Source organism: Penicillium verrucosum, assembly GCF_028828655.1.
Source record: "Penicillium verrucosum strain IBT 35672 chromosome Unknown utg000005l_segment0_segment0, whole genome shotgun sequence".
Taxonomy (NCBI): domain Eukaryota; kingdom Fungi; phylum Ascomycota; class Eurotiomycetes; order Eurotiales; family Aspergillaceae; genus Penicillium; species Penicillium verrucosum.
The window spans coordinates 436,380-453,437 of NW_026643214.1; the positions used below are offsets into that span (position 1 = coordinate 436,380).

The following is a 17,058-nucleotide window of genomic DNA, read 5'->3' on the forward strand; positions in this document are numbered from 1 at the left end:
GTACAGCAAAATAAGGCATATAAGCCTAATTTTGGATAGTTCCTACTATTCATTAAAAAAATATATAACTCTTGACACACCTATGTACTCTGGACGATATCCTTCCTCGCACTAGCTGGTAAGATTTCCAAGATGCAGCTTCATACTTCCTTTTTGCTTCCTCTCGGGGTTCTTGGTATCCTCCTTTACAAATACCTTATATATCCAGTCCTATTTTCGCCTCTTTCCAAAGTTCCCGCCGCTCACTGGTCGTCTCGGTTCTGCCCCATCTGGACATACTGGTTGAAATGGACAAATCAGGAGAACCGTACAGTTTATGACAAGCACATGAAGCTGGGACCCTCTATTCTTCTTGGACCAAACCTTCTCAGCGTCAACACTTTTGAAAATGGAGTGAAAAAGATATATCAAGGTGGATTTCCTAAACCTGAGTTTTACTTCAATGGTTTTGCTATTTACAAGTAAGTGTATAGAACGAGGACAAATCGACGCAAGACGATGCCATGGATATTTATATGGAAGAAAGCAGCTAATTCTCATGAACAGCACGGAGAACATTTTCACATTTGAAGACAATGCGCTACATTCCGCCCGCAAAAGAATGATCTCCAACACTTTCTCCAAATCTTTCATCACGTCGTCTCCGGCAGCACGTGCAACCACCCGCGATGTTTTATTTGGGAGATATCTGCCTATCATTCAAAAGGCCTCTCGTGAAGACAAGCCTGTCGAGGTACTTGGATTGAATTATTCATACTCGATGGATACTTTCGTTCAGTTTCAATACGGCCGTTCCTTGGGTAGCAATTTCCTGGAGGATCAGGAAGAGCGGAAGCTATATCTGGACGGATTTTTCGCACCTTATCCCTTTCTCTTTTGGCAGTACTACTTTCCAAAGATTGCAAATTTCCTTCGCAGCGTTGGGATTTATTTGGTTCCTCGATATGTTGACACGAAATTTGCCGCTGCCGAAGACTGGAATCTCCAAAAATGCGACAGTGCCCAACAGCTCCTTGCAAGTTCAGAGCCTATTAATAGTGATGACCAGCCTATTATCTTCCAACAAACCCTCCAAGCAATGAGCAAACCCAATGGTACCAAAAGTGCATATCCACAAAGGATGCAGATCGCTAGCGACATGTTTGCCCACAGCTCGGCTGCATTTGAGACTAGCGGCAACACCGAGACATATCTATTCTATGAAATGTGCCGAAATCCCGAGTGGCAGACAAAGCTTCATGAGGAGCTGCGTGGCGTGAAGCTTCCACAACAAGATGACTTGAAAAGGAAGGTCGAAGTCGATGACATTACCGAGCCGAAAGATATCGACGCACTCCCAATTCTCAACGCGATAATTATGGAGACACTTCGTCTCTGGCCTGCAGTACCTGGCGGACAGCCTAGAGTGGTTCCGAAAACTTGCTCCCTTGGAGGATACTCTGATATCCCCGCAGGCACCATTGTTCAGTCATCTGCATACATACTTCATCGGACTCCTGAGGTTTTCCCGGAACCCTCCAAATGGAAGCCCCAGCGTTGGCTTGATGCTTCATCTGACGAACTGGCAAATATGAAGCGATGGTTTTGGGCATTTAGTAGTGGCCCAAGGATGTGTATCGGTTCCAATTTTGCATATTATTGTAAGTCTTTCGGGTCTGAAATTGAGGACCATGCTAACCAATTTTTGGCCCTGTAGCGATGAAATATGTGGTTGCTGCTGTGTATGCTCATTATACCACGTCTATCCATGCGCATGGCGATATGGAGCTGCTCGACTTTTACCTTGCAGGACCGAAAGGTCATCGATTAGAGGTTAAGTTTCATCCAGCACCTTACGCCGGCGACACTTCACCTTGAAATTCCAGTGGTCGGTCAATACCACATGTCCTTCAATGATGGATGATCAAATGCTCTGATGCAGATGCTCGAGGTTCTACAATGTTTTGCAGGCTGTTTTCTTTTCACTGTACTACCTATATAAATAGGCAGTCATCTTGGTCATTCATATGAATTCAACGTTTTTCTCTCTCTCTCGTGCCTCCCCTGCCCTGCCCCATATTGGAAAGCCAAATTATAAGAATTATATTCCCTATATTTCTAGCCGGATATATTAGAAATTTCAAACATAGTCTTTTGCAGATTTTGTATGTCCCTGAGGTCCATGTATATCTTCTGTGCAAGATGAAATAAAACCTACCCTTTCTTTAATATATTCTTTTAAGGATTCTAAATCATATACCATGTGACTGCTTCAAGCATATACACATTTGTAACTTGTGGATACAATAGGATTCGTTAAACTTACATGGAAATAAAATATTCACGTACGCAGTAGACACTTTCCAAATTATAGCCGAATGATATCCTCTAATGCATAATTCAAACGGTACTCCCTTTCTTAGAGAAGGGTCACAGGTTCATTATCCATAAAAACCGCGACGTTCGTAAACCCAGGGCCAAATGTGAAATCAACCGTCGTTCCCTTCTTCAAGTACACGAATTGCCCCTTGTTCAGGACAAAATGGTCCCCACCATGAACGTTTAGTTTGACCCATCCATCCGTGACATAAAAGAATTCATCACACGGATAGGTCAATGTTGCAGTTCCTGTTTCCTTCGCTGCTGCTGCGACGATTTTTCCATCGGCCGAGCGATACATGACAGATTTCTCCCCACCGTACTCGGGTAGAGGTTCCCAAGGGAAACTGGTGTACGGCCCATAAGGGACGTCGACTGGCGATTCGGATCCTGTGGTGTTGGGAATTGCCGGTGCCATTCCTGTTCAGACAGTTGTTAGCTATGGGCGGAGGGTATTTGCAAGAGCTCAGAGTGGGATACGGACTTTCAAGGATTTTCAAAGATGAGGCAGGAAGGACGAAATATGTGCATTGGCTGGCACGGACTCTGGGTCATGACATGGGATATACAGGCATTATATAGAATAAGGACAATGAAATAGACTCCGCTATTAAGCTGTTGACCCACTTCTCTTGCCAGATGCAGCAGACATCCGAACTTCTCTGAAGGGCCAATGGAAACTTCTTTTAGGGAGCTTTTGGACTAACCAATTGCATTAAATTGCCCCAAAAGAAAAGGTATGTATGAGATCCACATGTGCCGAGCACGTCACTGAGGGGAGGTACTTGCTAATTAGCTAAGATATATCATTACAAACAGATACATTATGGTGAGTTAGAGACCACGGAATACATGGTTGATAATCTTGAGACTTGAATGACTCAAACATCCTCATTATCACTCCTCCCGTAAGTTTGGTGTTCTGAGTAGAAATTCTGTTAGGATCAGTGTCGCTGACCCTGTTTGACAGGACTGCCAGCTGGATAGTTCCCTATCTCTCTTCTCCTGGCTCCTTAATAAATTCCTACTCAACAGAACGCACATGTTTACACATTAATACGTGATAGCTTATGCTCAATTCCAAAATGAAATATACTAAAACATAACAAGTTCATTCAATTGACTAGGAGTTGTATTGATCATCTGAGAAAACCAGGAAAACCATTGGAAGTTTGAGATTTCACCCAGTCCAGGTAGCTCTTAAGGCCCCCAAAATAGAAGTTTGTGTTTGGTTTTCGCCCGGGAATATTCTGACCAAAGATCCAGCTTTCCGTCGAAGTAAACAGTGACCCTTCAACCAATCGATTGCACAAGTCGATCCATGCTGCTTCTGCTTCATCAGACACCTCCATGACCCTTGGTTTCCCTTTCCTCGTGTAAGACTGATTTGTCGTCTTCAAGGCACCGTTGGCAGTGCCATTGGTAGCACCATTGGTAGTACCATTGACAGTACCATTGACAGTACCATTGACAGTACCATTGGTAGTACCATTTGGTTTTTCCACCTGAGCCGCGACAATATTCTCTTCGGCGTATTCAATGCATGACATGATGAAATTGATTTCACTCTCAATGACAGGTGGGAAATTAGCGAATGGACCTTGAGGACCGGCAACAATGAACATGTTGGGGAAACCTGCGCAGGCGATACTACCAAAAGCCCTGGGGCCATTCTTCCAATGCTCTTGGATCGTCTTCCCATTTCGTCCTGTGATTTTGACCCGCATATAGTTGCCTTCAATAGCATCAAATCCAGTAGCAAAAATTAGCGCGTCGAGATGATGGGTCGTTCCATCAGCTGTCTGAATGCCTTCCGGGACTATCTTCTCAATTGGTGTTTCCTTGAGATCGATCACGTCAACATTCTCGCGATCGAAAATCTGATAGTAGCCGGTGTCACAAAGTGGTCGACGGGCGTAGAGGTCCTTTGGCTTCAGGATTGCTGCCTTGCGGGGATCTTTCACCATTTCATCAATCTTTCCACGGATGAAGTTGCATGCCTCTTCGTTGGCATCCTTGTTGGTGGTAATGTCCCCAAATGCACTGAACATAAAGCGAAAGCCATTACCCTGCTCCCAGACCTCTTGGAAAGCTCTCTGTCGCTCCTCAGGGCTAGCATCCATGGTCTTGCGTTTGGATTCAGGCACACCAAACCCAACAACCGATGACCAAACATTATCCCAGATTTTGTGGTACGTATCATTGACCTTGTCGCGATATTCCTTTGTGACAGGGCGCTGACCACTCGGGACTGAGTATTGAGGGTGGCGTTGGAAGGACGTTAGACTTCCGACGATTGGAGCAATTGCCGTCATGACCTGTGTTCCTGTAGATCCATTCCCAATAATGCCGACCCTTTTCCCTTCAAGATTCAAGCCTTCCGGCCATCGTGCTGTATGGATCAGGTTGCCAGCGAAAGATGAAAGACCGCAGATATCGGGGTAATGGACTTTCGAGAGCAACCCAAGAGAGTTGACCAAATAGCGAGCGCTAATTTTCAACTTTTCGGGACCGGAGCAGGTCACCACCCATCTCTGAGTGTTCTCATTCCATGCCGCTGATGTCATCTCGGTCTCGAACTTCATGTACTTCCGGAGATCATGTTTCTCGACAATGTGCTGGAGGTACTTCAAAATCTCCGGTTGGTAGACATAGTGATGAGTCCAGGGGTAGGTTTGCAAATCTTCCTTGTCCCATGAATAGCGGTACAGGTAGCTTTCGGTGTCACTCATAGCACCCGGATATCGATTCCAATACCAGGTGCCACCGACATCGCTGGCAACGTCCACGCATTTGACAGATAGCCCCATACGCGACAGGCGGTAGGTGGAGTAAATTCCTCCCACACCAGCGCCGACGACGAATGCATCGATATTGATGGTTTTCGACATGTCTCAGGTGCCCGACAAGAGCGAAGTGCGATCGGAGATATATTGCGACAGTGGACTGACGGTTCGAGGGGAGTATCTAGATCCCACTCCATCTCTCATTTTATAACGACAGTCGATATGAATGATATTCACCATGTTCGGTCTCATCATCGCGTCCACTCCTTATCTGGCAAGTTGAGGGCGGATCCGACGCGAAGTACCTAATATCACAGGGTGTTTGGTTTCTTTCCGCACGGCTGCCACACTGCTCGGGATTGTATACGCTAGGACTCAGCAAAATAAATTACCTCCCACAGCGTTATTCTAACCAGGTAATTTGCCACCAATCCTTCATTAACATGTTGCCTATTTCGGGCTGAATGCGAGAGAGGTGGGGCTCGGGGCTCCTGAGGGTCTCATCCCCGCATTCCCATCCAAGCATATACGAGGTATGGCTCTAACCCAAGCAAGATCCAGATATTGTATCACATCAATGGTACGGAGCGCACCAGGCCGGATAGGGATTTCGATTTACGTATCGGACGCGGTGGACACAAACCATTTGAAATCTATCAAGGTCATGCACAGTCACTGATCGATATCCCCCGAGCTAGGCGCTTTTATCACTAATGGGGAAGGCAGCTATCTCCACCATTCTCGAGGATTTCACAACGAAGCTGTACTTTTTAACAAGTGAATTAGTGTGCAGGCATTCTCCGCCTCGGACTCCCACTTCCCCTCGAACTGTCACACTGCCGCGAAATGCCACGCAGATTCAACGTCCGATTCGCCACTACCAAGCAGGTGCCTGTCCACAAACCAACCGCTTGTGAACAGTGTAGCCAATACTCGGAAATAGGCGCTCCACCCCAGAGAAGTCGTTCCGGCTGCAAGGAGTGCAAGAGACGACGGGTCAAATGCGATGAGACATTCCCCGTTTGTCTCCGATGCCAGAAACGACGCACGGTGTGCGAATCGGAAAGCTCGTTTCCACGATGGCAGTTGGAAATCCCTGCTCTGGTCTCGCGCGGTATCATCTCGCCTTCACAAAAGCGCCTACTGAGGCACTGGTGTGAGAAAGCCAGCCAGATCATGGTTTTGGACCCTGAATCAAACCCTTTCTCGTTCCCAATCCTTGAATATCTGCACATTTCCCCGTCTCTCATGCCAACTATTCTGAGCATCAGTGCTGCCCATGAACAGTTTTTCCAAAAGGAATCCCTCGAGACGTGTCTTGAGGAGCGTGGTAAAGCGCTGTTGCTTCTACAAAAGGAGCTGAGTGGACGCCAACAGCCACATCCCATTACATTTCTGAGTGTCTTTATGCTCGGAATCAGCACCCCTTGGATCGATCCCTCGCCTTCCCAATTCGGGTATGAGCACCTGAATGGGGCAAGGGCTTTAATTGAGCTGATCATAAATTCATCCACAAATATCGACCGCAAATTCGCACAGTTGGCTCTTGGTACATATTTATACTGGGATATGGCGTGCTCATTTCTTTTTGAACCGAGTCAACGGTTCACAATCAACTCGTCGATTCCAGAAGCAGTGGCAAAGATTGCAGGGGACTTTCACCCGGTTATGGGCTACTCAGCTGAGATCATGTATACTCTAGCAAACCTAGGGCGGTACTGCAGGTCATTCATTGATTTCGGCATCAGAGACACTGCGCTTGAGGAACAATCCGAAGCATGGTTGCTGGCGTGGCAACCAACCACCAAGGATCCGGATCTCATTTTGCTGGGTAATTCTTTCCGAAACCATGGCCTGATCAACCTGTACCGAATCTGTGGACGAACTGCTGGTCGAACTGGGGAAGGTTTAGACATGGATAATTACTCGCCTGTGGTGAATATTGAAACAGAGAAGGTCATCAGGCAATACGCTCTACAGACAGTCAGAGACTTGAGTCTCATTCCCACCCATAACTGGCATACCAATTTGCAGGCAATTTCACTTCTGACTGCAGGATCAGAGCTTACGATAGATGATCGCCGGGAACGTGATATGGTGGTTGACCGATTTAATGCTTTGTATTCAATCAACCGCTTACCTGGTAACTTGATGGCGATTGACATCCTGCGGGATGTTTGGCAATTCCGTGACCTTGAAATTACCATGTCATGGGTACACATTATGCTCCTACGAGGGTGGAGGTAAGCCTTGGTTGATCTTCTCTATGTGTCTCAACTCTATTTACTAAATTGACGAATGTATACGATAATTGACTCTTGATTCTGAGGCTGATATCATCTTAATGTTTCGCAGTATTTCGGGTATTTCCCAGCAAGACCACGTTATATCTACTGTATTTGCTACTATAGAATGGAAGACTGAATGAATGGTCCAGACCTACATAGTTTGTATCACTTTTTGGGTTGTAAATGTATGTTTAATAGTAAAGTAACATATGTATTACCCGTTTTCACAACGTTAACTGGTTAGAAAGCTTGGTTAAACATATATTTACTCAATAAAATGCAACAAATCACGATGGGCAATAATCAGAGTACAGCTCGTTCTGTTCGGCAAGTATCTTTGATGATGAGCTCGGCAGCTCGTTCGCCAATCGCCAAAACAGTGATCATAGGATTGATCGAAGTCATGCAAGGGAATACACTGGCATCCGCAACGCGAAGATGTTTGACTCCTCTGACCTTAAGAGAGGAATCAACAACCGCCATATGGTCGGTCTCAACATTTCCCATCTTCGCAGTTCCACATGGGTGGTAGACGGTATTGTGGACCTTCCGACCGTATTCACAAAGGTCGTCATCAGAGACAATGTGAGCTCCTGGGGCGATTTCACGCTTGATATACTTTTTGAAGGGTTCGGACTGGGCCATACGGCGCGCCATCTTTAGCATGAAGAGGTTGCTAGCCTTGTCATATCCCTCCGCATCACTGAAATAACGCTGGTCAAGAACCGGCTTATCCTTTGGATTGGCTGACTTGAGCCAGAGACGGCCAACCGAGGCAGGTCGAGGCGTATACGGAATAACACAAAAAGCATTCTTGGGCGTTTCATAGCCCATAGGCTTGGTATAGGTGTCGAAGGGAACGGTGAAGATGTGGAAGAGAGTGTCCATAACGTCGTCGTCATTACCGCGAGCGTTGATCTCCTCACGCCGTAACACCATGACACCCTCGGACCCCATGGCCACCTGTTCGGGGGGGACAGGCTCGTTCAACTCCCACATATACATTGTCTCTGCGTGGTCTTGTAGATTCTCTCCAACACCTGGTATATCATGCACAAGGGGTATTTGATGGGAGGCCAATTGTTGGCGCGGGCCAAGGCCAGAAAGCAGCATCAGACGTGGAGTATCGATAGCCCCAGCACACAGCACGACTTCAGATGATGCCACAAGCGAGTACTCATGTCCAGCTTGTGTTGTTGCGATGACACCCGTAGCAGTGGTTCCTTGGAACAGGATTCGCGAAACCCATGTGTTCTGTAGGATGGTCATGTTCGGCCGCTTGACTTCGCCGCGAAGAATTGGGTGGATGTAAGCGACACTTGCACTGCTCCGATGATTATTCTCCGGTGTGTAGGCGATACTGAGAAAGCCACATCCCTTTGTGAGATTGCCGCGCTCTTCTATCTCACGGTTGAAATCGTCGATGTAGGGTACTCCGAACAATTCGGAGCAGGTCTTCAACCAGTCCTTGACTACCTGACTTCGATGGCGTTCATCGGTCGGTATGATATTGTTGCGGAGCTTGTGCATTAGACGCAGCATTTCTGCGTGTGTCCAGCCCTCGGCGCCCAGACCTTGCCACCTCTTGCAGTCATATGCTAGTGGAGCAAATGAAATCGCGCCATTATGGCTAGAACAGCCTCCCAGCATCTTCGCACGGGAATGGATAATATCGCTGTTTCCTACAAATTGCTCAAGCGTGTTATTCGCTGGTCGACCGTTTTTATTTTTTCTGCAGTCAGGTTTGGGGGTTATTCGTACCATATGGCTGTGGAACGGAACGGTATGAATAATCATACTTGTCGGATCCCCAAAGATCAGCGGCGCCATTGAGGTTGAGGATTTCCTCCTTGCCCAGGTCGCTTTCGCCGCCTTCGATCATGAGAATGGTGGCATTGGGCAAGTTCTCGGCAAGTCTGTCAGCAATGACACAGCCAGCCGTGCCTCCGCCAATAATGATATAGTCAAATTGGCGTCTGCTGGTAGGTAGGCTTTCCACGATCGTGGGTAGGGTTGGGGAATTCATGACAGCAGAAGGGAAAGAGCTCCTTCAGGAATCAAAGGCGAAAGTGAAGTGGTGACGATGAGCAATGTTTGCCAAAGTTGAAGGTTTCTCTAAATCGGGGGCAAGGTTATAAGTAATTCGTGAAGCAGTCAAATACCCCAAGTATCTGCTATTAGATAGTTAGTCAAGTTAATCTGCAATTTCTTTTCTTTTATTTATTTTTTTTCTCGACATGTCCACATCAGGGGAGCTAAACTTTCTCTATGGGTTACGGCCTACCCCAACACACGCCATAGGCTAATCTGGCCGCTCACTCTGGATCTTCAGTATTGTTGGTATCATTGGTAATATTGGTATTGGTATCAACGGTGAGTGTTAATTGGCTGTCTTTGTTCGCTTCCCCCAGATAGCCCTTTCTTCTGCCGATCCACTTGTTCACACTATACAACTTGGTAATACGCTGGTTTTTTACAAACCTCATGTGTCAAAAGTTATGCATTTTGCTTATAAATGTGTCTGCACAAATTCGCTTTTCTTCCAAAGTTTCTACCAACCTCGTGAACCCAATATATATTCCCGAAACAGCAACTAATAACCTTTACCGATGTATCCTTTCCATATACTATTACCACCACCCTTTATAAAATAAAGGCCGTTAGTATGCGCAACTCGAAATATAAAAACAGTGCTAGGTTATACAAGTGCATTGGAAATATATATCTGATCTTCTAGTTTTTGAGACCACCCCGTTTATTGGCCAAGAAACACAATACCCTCGACATTTGAGCCGGGTTATACCACAGTCAGTGTGGGGACCCCTCACTGAGTATGGTCAACACCACCGGAATCAAAGGCAAATTCGAAGCGAGCACGAAACAGCCAATCCACGGTTCCAAATACGAGCGCGGCGCCGTAAATGGCTGTGATATAGTTCATATCTGGGAATTATCAATGTTAACCAAGTAACTTGCACAAGGCAAGAGGCTCTGAAATACTCACTGGACGTAGTCACCGGCACCTGATACGGAAACGAGTACATGATTATCGCAAACAGGCAGCAGGCCACGGTGATTATCTTCGATAAAATTTCAAGCCGCCCAGCATTGAACGGTCCTCTAGGTTGTTCATCGCCGCGCACAAGGGAAAGGATGCAGGGTGCCAGATAGGTCAGGTAAGGGAATGTGATGACACCAGTAATGAGACTAGGTAAAGCAGTTAGTTAGGCATATCAATACCAAAGGTGAACGAGATACTACCTGTTAAACGCGGTTGTAGAGGCGATATAGAGCAACCCAAATAGACAGACAATACAGACACAAAGCAGATGCGCATGGAGTGGTACATGTGAAGTAGGGTGAACTTGTGACCAGAGATGTGAGAAAGGAAGTCCCTGGTCACGAGAGAATGCCCAACAAAGCCGAGCTTGGTAAGCTTGCTGGGGGAGGAGTGAGAAGAAATAGGTCACTGTGACGATAGAAAGAGTAGCGAGAGCGGCGGAGTCACTTCGAAAGGCAATGCGGAAAAGCTCTACAAGTGGCACTCCGGTTGGTGTGTTAATAACAGCGGTAAGATCCGTGAGAGTGTACATCAACATGCAAGCAAAAGGAAAACTGGTAATAAATCCGATCACCACTGTAAATAGAATAGCCTTTGGGACGTTCCGTGCTGGATCAGGGGTCTCTTCAGCCAGGTGAGTAGCGCTGTCAAGAGCAGCAAAGGCAAAGTTGGGATTGATCAAGCCAACTATAAATGCCATAGCATTAGAGGACCAGCCACTATTGTTCTGTAGCGAGGCAAAGATAAACTTTATCCCAGTATGATCATGCGAAGCTGTGGGTAATGCAATCGTGATAGATATGCAGACAAGCAAGCTAAGCCACAGGCCGATGGAAATGCTACGCGAGACAACCTGCTGCCACAGGTTGACTATAGCCGCTATTATATTCAATCCCACTGCTCCTAAATAGATTCGCCATGCATTCACCGCACTGTGAATTGAGAGACTTGGTGTTAGCTGTGGCTTGAGAAACGAGGGCAGTAAAAGAGCTGTACGTACAGGTCAGGGTATGCGAGCTTCGCACTACCAAAAACCCAGGAACTCACGGCAATTGAAGAGCTTGCAGTGACACAGTAGGCGGCAAAGAGATTGCAAATGCCAGTCATATAAGACAAACCGCGTGCGTATCGCTTAGGGGCTAAACACATTACCCAATAGTATTGACCGCCAGAATTTGGCATTGCGCTGATCAACTCACTAAGGGCAATGCCAACGAACAAGTTGACCGTGAACATCAGTAGTAGACCGTAGATTATGCTAGCCGACCCTGCCGCTGTGATCCCTGTTGTGAAGGCGCCAGCTACTCCCAGCCAGGAATTGGTGACCGTGTACGCCGAGCCAATCAGTTGCAAGGAACTGAACTTTCGTCGGCCTCGAGTACTGCCAATATCTGTGCAATGGAGTCCAGATCCGTCAGATACAATGTTAAGTTATAGGTGATTGTGGTACTAACGTTGCATATCGAAGGAATCTCCAGTGGAAACATCCTCGGCCTGTGCTGTTTCTTCTTTCTCCTTGTTTTCCATCATTTGGGGCATGGCGCAATTAGAATTTGCTGGGCGTCTCATCAGGATACCACTTTGACAGTAGTTGAGGGTAGTTGACGGGAGTTGACTATAATAGAAGTAAAAGTGAACTCTATTGTAGTCAAGTATGACCCGGCGGTTGCTGATAAGCTTTCGCTTCGGGAGGAGGGTGAAATTTTGTATATAAAATTGTACAGGGATAGACACTACCTATTGAGAACATTTCGAGCACGTACTCCCTACCGAGAGCGCTATTCTGCCACTGCTCACCTCGTAGAACATGCTCATCAGCAGCTGTATTACCAATAACAATACGTGATAGTGACTGTTCAACATCCAGATCGCGGAACGGGGGCTAGGATAGCCGGGAGGAGTTGATTGGCTGTGGCGAGATAAACGTTCGGGTGCGATAAACGCTCGGGTAATGGCTGAGATTGGTATGCGACTAGGGTGCTCTATCATAACCCCGCACCCGCAGCCCGTTTTTTCTATTTGGGTCCAAGTCCAGGTATTTGTCTGCTCCCCCGGCACCCCAATGAGTGCCCAGGTGGGTTCTGGTATCTCCCGAGGTTTCGGTATACGGAGGACTAACATCTAGATGTTTCCTGTTTATTTTCCTGTTTTTTTCTGATTTTCTTTCTTTTTTTTTCAAGTCTCCACTTTTTATTCCCAAGGTTATCACAATCTCCCCCGCGTGTGCGGGGGACTATCAATCTAAACCCCTTTGGGACAAGATAAGACAAACGCCTGGATATTCGGGTCATCAACCTCCTTGCTATCTTCTTGGACTTTTTCACCTTCCTAATCCCTTGCTCTTCTTCCTGTCCTTTATCTTCTGCTCTTTCTTCTGATCGTTCTGATGGCTTCCTTTCGAGTGCGATTCGCGCCCCAGCGGGCCTATCACCCGGACCAGAATAAGACAAACACAGCCGTACCCGATAAATCCGAGTCCAAGCCAACGCATACTCGCACCCGATCAGGTTGTCGAGGATGCCGCCAAAGGCGTGTCAAGTGCGATGAGACTTTTCCAGTTTGCTTGCGATGTCGTCGCCGAGGCTCTATCTGTCAACCCGTCCTTCCAGCCTCTCAATGGCAGCCGGAGGTCTGGTGTCCAGGCACAGCGAATCCCCTGTCTCAGCTTACCCAGCCAATAAACTCCGATGCACGTGTGAACTTTCGCCTGCTTCAGTACTGGTTTGAGCGCATGTCTCAAATCATGAGTCTTGACCGTGATCGAAATCCGATGTCTTTTCCCATTGTCAAATATTTGTCTGCCTCGAGTTCGCTCGTCTATATCATCCAATGCGTGAGTGCCGCTCATGAACAACACTTCCAGCCCTCTCAAATGACTGTCAGTCTAGAGGAGCGGAGCAAGGCTTTACGGAATCTTCGCCAGGAACTGCAGTCCCAGAGCTCAGGCTCGCCTCTCTGTTTCCTCATTATCCTCATGCTGGGTATGTCGTCCTCTTGGATCACTACTCAGCCCACAGACTATGGGCGAGAGCATCTACTAGCCGCCCAGGCTTCCGTCGACATGACCTTGGAGCAACAGGCCACAGTAGATGATGATTTGGTGCATCTCTCAATGGGTTTTTATGTTTATTGGGATATGGCCTGTTCCTTTTGTCTGGACATAGCAGATCACCCCCAGCCCTCTCGAAGTCGGCTGGCTGACTATGTTACGGCCGCACGGTCGCGCTTTCATACCATCACATCTCACTCCATCGATCTCTACTTTTTACTCGGGCAAATCGGCCGATATTGTCGTTCAATTACCGACGGTATGCCACGAGACTTTGTCCGCGAGACGACCTTCGAGGCCGAACTGAATTCCTACTCTTCGGCTGAAGAGAACCCATTTGCATACCTGCTGGCCGATGCCTTCCGCAACCACGGCCTTCTCATGCTGTATCGTCTATGTGGCCGGACAGTTCATTTTGCGTTGGAGGCTGAAATTGACAATGATGAAGCGGATATGGAATGTCCAATCCGAGCGCTGGCGTTAAGGACTCTTGAAATGTTGTTTATAACCCCGATTGACTCGCCATATGTAAACTTGCACACACTCCCATTGCTAAGTGCGGGGGCTGAACTAGGATCGATGGATACTGAGCTGCGGGACCGGGTAATAGAGCAGCTTCAGGCTGTCTACTCCACGAACCGCATCCCACCAACGCTGTGGGTAATTGAACTGCTCCAAGAGTTGTGGAATTTACACGACTCTGGTATTGAAATGACCTGGCTAGACCTTATGCTGGCCAAGCAGTGGCGCCTACGAATTGGCTAGGTAAACTTCTTACAACATACCACCTCGGACATTCAAACCCTCCAAAGTTGCTCAAAATGGCCAATATATCGACAGATAAAGATTTCGCTTGTTTGCTAGAAATACTGGTCTGCAATTCATACCAGCGTGACCTTGTCCTCGAGATCCATGAAGACGGCAACGTTGGCAAAGTCTTCGCTACACTCAAACGTGATTGTCTGGCCCTTTTTCATCACCATCAGATCACCCTTGCTGAGTGTAAAGAACTCGCCGCCGTGCACTTCAATTTGGATAGTTCCTTGAGTGACGAAAAGGAATTCATCAACTGGCCAAACTAGTGTATCTTTCCCCTTTTCACGCAACATCCCCACGACCACCTTGCCGTCAGCGGACCTGTAGATGATTGACTTGGTTCCTGCATACATGGGGAACGGTTGCTCGGCGAAAGATTCCCAGGAGCCGTAGGGGACGGTATTGGGTTCTGAAGAACCGGTTTCGTTTCCTTGACCGCGCGGCATGATGCGAATGCTGGTTCCGGGTTGTCCTTGGAAGGTCCTGAATTCCTCGTTAGCAAGAGTTCACTAGTATAGAGTTTCGGGTCATTCCGCACCGAGTAACAATGAGCCAACAGTTGGTAGAATGAAAATGATTCCCGAGGAAAGATGTTCCATTATATGTAAACCTTGCAAGGTTGGGATATGACCAGGCTTCGTCAGCACCACTCCAATTGATCAGTGTCCCATTTTCCGAGTTCGCTTTGAATTCAGATTAGGAAATGAACAACTACCTATGCTACATGTTGAGCCACCAAGCGTGCTTGGTATTCTGCTTATCTACCCATGCCGTCCGGGCGACGGATACTAACTCAAGGCACATTCCTAACAAATACACTAAGCGACTATTCCACCCATACCCTAAATAGGATCTTTTGCCAGGAATACGCCGCGCCGGTCAAAATAAAACAGTAGATCCACTCAGCCCGCTTGTGTTCCCGATGCAGTAAGCAACAGATGTATGAGAAGCACTTGTGTCCCCGCTCGCGCTACTGTCTCAACCCACCTACCGCAAGAACAAAATAACCGGAGCTGAGAGTGAGGCTATCACCATTTGTTTTTTCGGACTACCTAATTCATGTTTCGGAAAGACGATCAGAACGCTCTATGAAATTGGTGAAAAGGTAGGTAACTATTACTCCACAATCCGGAGACCGTCCACCTCAAGTGGGTCTCTCCTTATTCTTGAAGGTCTACTCCACGATCAAAGGTGCGACTTCCTCTGATAAAACCCACCCTTGCACCCGACGAGGCCTTTTCTAACTCTCGAATACTTCATTCTCTCTACACAACACGAAGCTTTGCGCAAAATGTCGAAAATAACAATCTTGGGGGCCGGGTATGATCTACTGCCTCGCTATGGCTGAAAATACGCTAATGAATATGCCATTAGAATTACCGGTATGGGAATTGCAAGTCAATTGCCCAAGAACACCGAGATTACAATCCTAGGTGACTTTTTGCCTGGCGATGCAATGGACCAGCGTTATGTCAGTCAGTGGGCAGGCGCCATCTGGTTAGGCGTTCACGATTCTACTCCGTGGGAGCAGGAGATGCAGTTGAACTCCTTTTCCGAGCTCTGGCGAATTGCAGAGCGACACCCTGAATCTGGCATTCGCCAGATTGAAATGACCGAGATAATGGATATTGGAGATCCAGCAGAAGTATGGTATCAAGGGAAAGTTCCTGGCTTCCGCTTCCTGCCTCCTTCGGAACTCCCTAAAGGTGCTAAATTTGGCATGGTGTTCCAGACTCTAGTCATTACACCTCCTACGTTCCTTCCTTGGTTCCGACAGCACTTGGAGAAGCAGGGCGTGAAGTTCCAGCGTACCTATGTCAAATCCTTGCGGGATTTGAGAGGAATGGGACACGACGTTCTGATCAACGCCACTGGGTTCGGTGCTATGAAGCTGCTTGATGTTGAGGAGAAGCGCATCACACCCGTGCGACAGCAGAATATCAGACTCCGCAAGGATGGTTACAACCGGTGTTATATCCGCCGTGGCCCAGACGGATACTATTCCACGGCGTTCGCACGTGGAGATGGAACGATCTATATGGGCGGTGTTAAAACCCTCGGTGACGTCGATTTCACTTCCTATGAAGATCAACGCAAGAAGGTTGGGCTTGCCTCTTTGATTGTGGTCTAAGTTTGAGTACTTACTAGATGAAATCTTTAGATTATGCAACGTCAGCACGATAATCAGCCAGATGTATTCCCTTCACCTAACCCCCTCGACTACGACTTTATTACGGACCATGTGGGAGTGTTTCCCGTTATTGAACATCAAAACGGTGGCGTTCGGGTGGAGAAGCAAGTCCTTCATGGGCAGAAGGTTATACATGCGTATGGACAGGAAGCTGGTGGCTTTACATTCAGCTTTGGACTTGGCCAGCAGGTGTCGAAATACGTACAGGAATATTTGACCGAGCTCCCGAAGCCTGCAGAAACGCCTATTCCTAGTAAGTTATGAATTTTCATTTCTTGAATAGAGAACCTGTGGGATGTACTTTTTTGACTATAAGAATGAACTCGAAATCTTGAAGTGTTGCCTCAATTTGTAAACAAGTTGAATGATCAGTCTCGGTGTCTCACATGTAAGAGGAAATTCTTCTCCCTCTCCTCATGCAAACTAGAGCTGGTATATATCCCTGTAAAATAATTCAAAATCCGGAAATTTATCATGGTACACTGATTAATTCAATATGAACGTTTGCG

The 17,058-nt window shown here is 47.2% G+C and overlaps 9 protein-coding genes across 9 annotated transcripts; 4 read left to right on the plus strand and 5 right to left on the minus strand.

The window, feature by feature from the left end:
- Positions 1 to 132: 132 nt before the first annotated feature.
- Positions 133 to 1,857, plus strand: N7516_011010 (cytochrome P450; the record flags this gene model as incomplete). The annotated part of the gene is made up of 3 exons (XM_057223728.1): positions 133 to 461; positions 547 to 1,640; positions 1,697 to 1,857. 3 exons carry the CDS (start codon positions 133 to 135, stop codon positions 1,855 to 1,857), a joined length of 1,584 nt encoding a protein of 527 aa, XP_057068868.1.
- Positions 1,858 to 2,398: 541 nt separating this feature from the next.
- N7516_011011 (uncharacterized protein) lies at positions 2,399 to 2,776 on the minus strand (the record flags this gene model as incomplete). The annotated part of the gene is made up of 1 exon (XM_057223729.1): positions 2,399 to 2,776. The coding sequence occupies one exon, from the start codon at positions 2,774 to 2,776 to the stop codon at positions 2,399 to 2,401; it is 378 nt and encodes a 125-aa protein (XP_057068869.1).
- Positions 2,777 to 3,497: 721 nt separating this feature from the next.
- On the minus strand, positions 3,498 to 5,249 carry N7516_011012 (flavin-containing monooxygenase; the record flags this gene model as incomplete). Its single annotated transcript, XM_057223730.1, has 1 exon — positions 3,498 to 5,249. The coding sequence occupies one exon, from the start codon at positions 5,247 to 5,249 to the stop codon at positions 3,498 to 3,500; it is 1,752 nt and encodes a 583-aa protein (XP_057068870.1).
- A 741-nt stretch (positions 5,250 to 5,990) lies between these two features.
- Positions 5,991 to 7,391, plus strand: N7516_011013 (Zn(II)2Cys6 transcription factor; the record flags this gene model as incomplete). The annotated part of the gene is made up of 1 exon (XM_057223731.1): positions 5,991 to 7,391. The coding sequence occupies one exon, from the start codon at positions 5,991 to 5,993 to the stop codon at positions 7,389 to 7,391; it is 1,401 nt and encodes a 466-aa protein (XP_057068871.1).
- A 344-nt stretch (positions 7,392 to 7,735) lies between these two features.
- On the minus strand, positions 7,736 to 9,458 carry N7516_011014 (GMC family oxidoreductase; the record flags this gene model as incomplete). The annotated part of the gene is made up of 2 exons (XM_057223732.1): positions 7,736 to 9,141; positions 9,194 to 9,458. 2 exons carry the CDS (start codon positions 9,456 to 9,458, stop codon positions 7,736 to 7,738), a joined length of 1,671 nt encoding a protein of 556 aa, XP_057068872.1.
- Positions 9,459 to 10,256: 798 nt separating this feature from the next.
- Positions 10,257 to 12,032, minus strand: N7516_011015 (Amino acid/polyamine transporter I; the record flags this gene model as incomplete). The annotated part of the gene is made up of 5 exons (XM_057223733.1): positions 10,257 to 10,375; positions 10,437 to 10,639; positions 10,694 to 11,425; positions 11,494 to 11,884; positions 11,948 to 12,032. 5 exons carry the CDS (start codon positions 12,030 to 12,032, stop codon positions 10,257 to 10,259), a joined length of 1,530 nt encoding a protein of 509 aa, XP_057068873.1.
- Positions 12,033 to 12,879: 847 nt separating this feature from the next.
- N7516_011016 (Zn(II)2Cys6 transcription factor) lies at positions 12,880 to 14,307 on the plus strand (the record flags this gene model as incomplete). The annotated part of the gene is made up of 1 exon (XM_057223734.1): positions 12,880 to 14,307. The coding sequence occupies one exon, from the start codon at positions 12,880 to 12,882 to the stop codon at positions 14,305 to 14,307; it is 1,428 nt and encodes a 475-aa protein (XP_057068874.1).
- Positions 14,308 to 14,423: 116 nt separating this feature from the next.
- Positions 14,424 to 14,804, minus strand: N7516_011017 (uncharacterized protein; the record flags this gene model as incomplete). The annotated part of the gene is made up of 1 exon (XM_057223735.1): positions 14,424 to 14,804. One exon carries the CDS (start codon positions 14,802 to 14,804, stop codon positions 14,424 to 14,426), a length of 381 nt encoding a protein of 126 aa, XP_057068875.1.
- Positions 14,805 to 15,649: 845 nt separating this feature from the next.
- On the plus strand, positions 15,650 to 16,813 carry N7516_011018 (FAD-dependent oxidoreductase; the record flags this gene model as incomplete). The annotated part of the gene is made up of 3 exons (XM_057223736.1): positions 15,650 to 15,678; positions 15,733 to 16,459; positions 16,520 to 16,813. 3 exons carry the CDS (start codon positions 15,650 to 15,652, stop codon positions 16,811 to 16,813), a joined length of 1,050 nt encoding a protein of 349 aa, XP_057068876.1.
- Between the last annotated feature and the right edge of the window lie 245 nt (positions 16,814 to 17,058).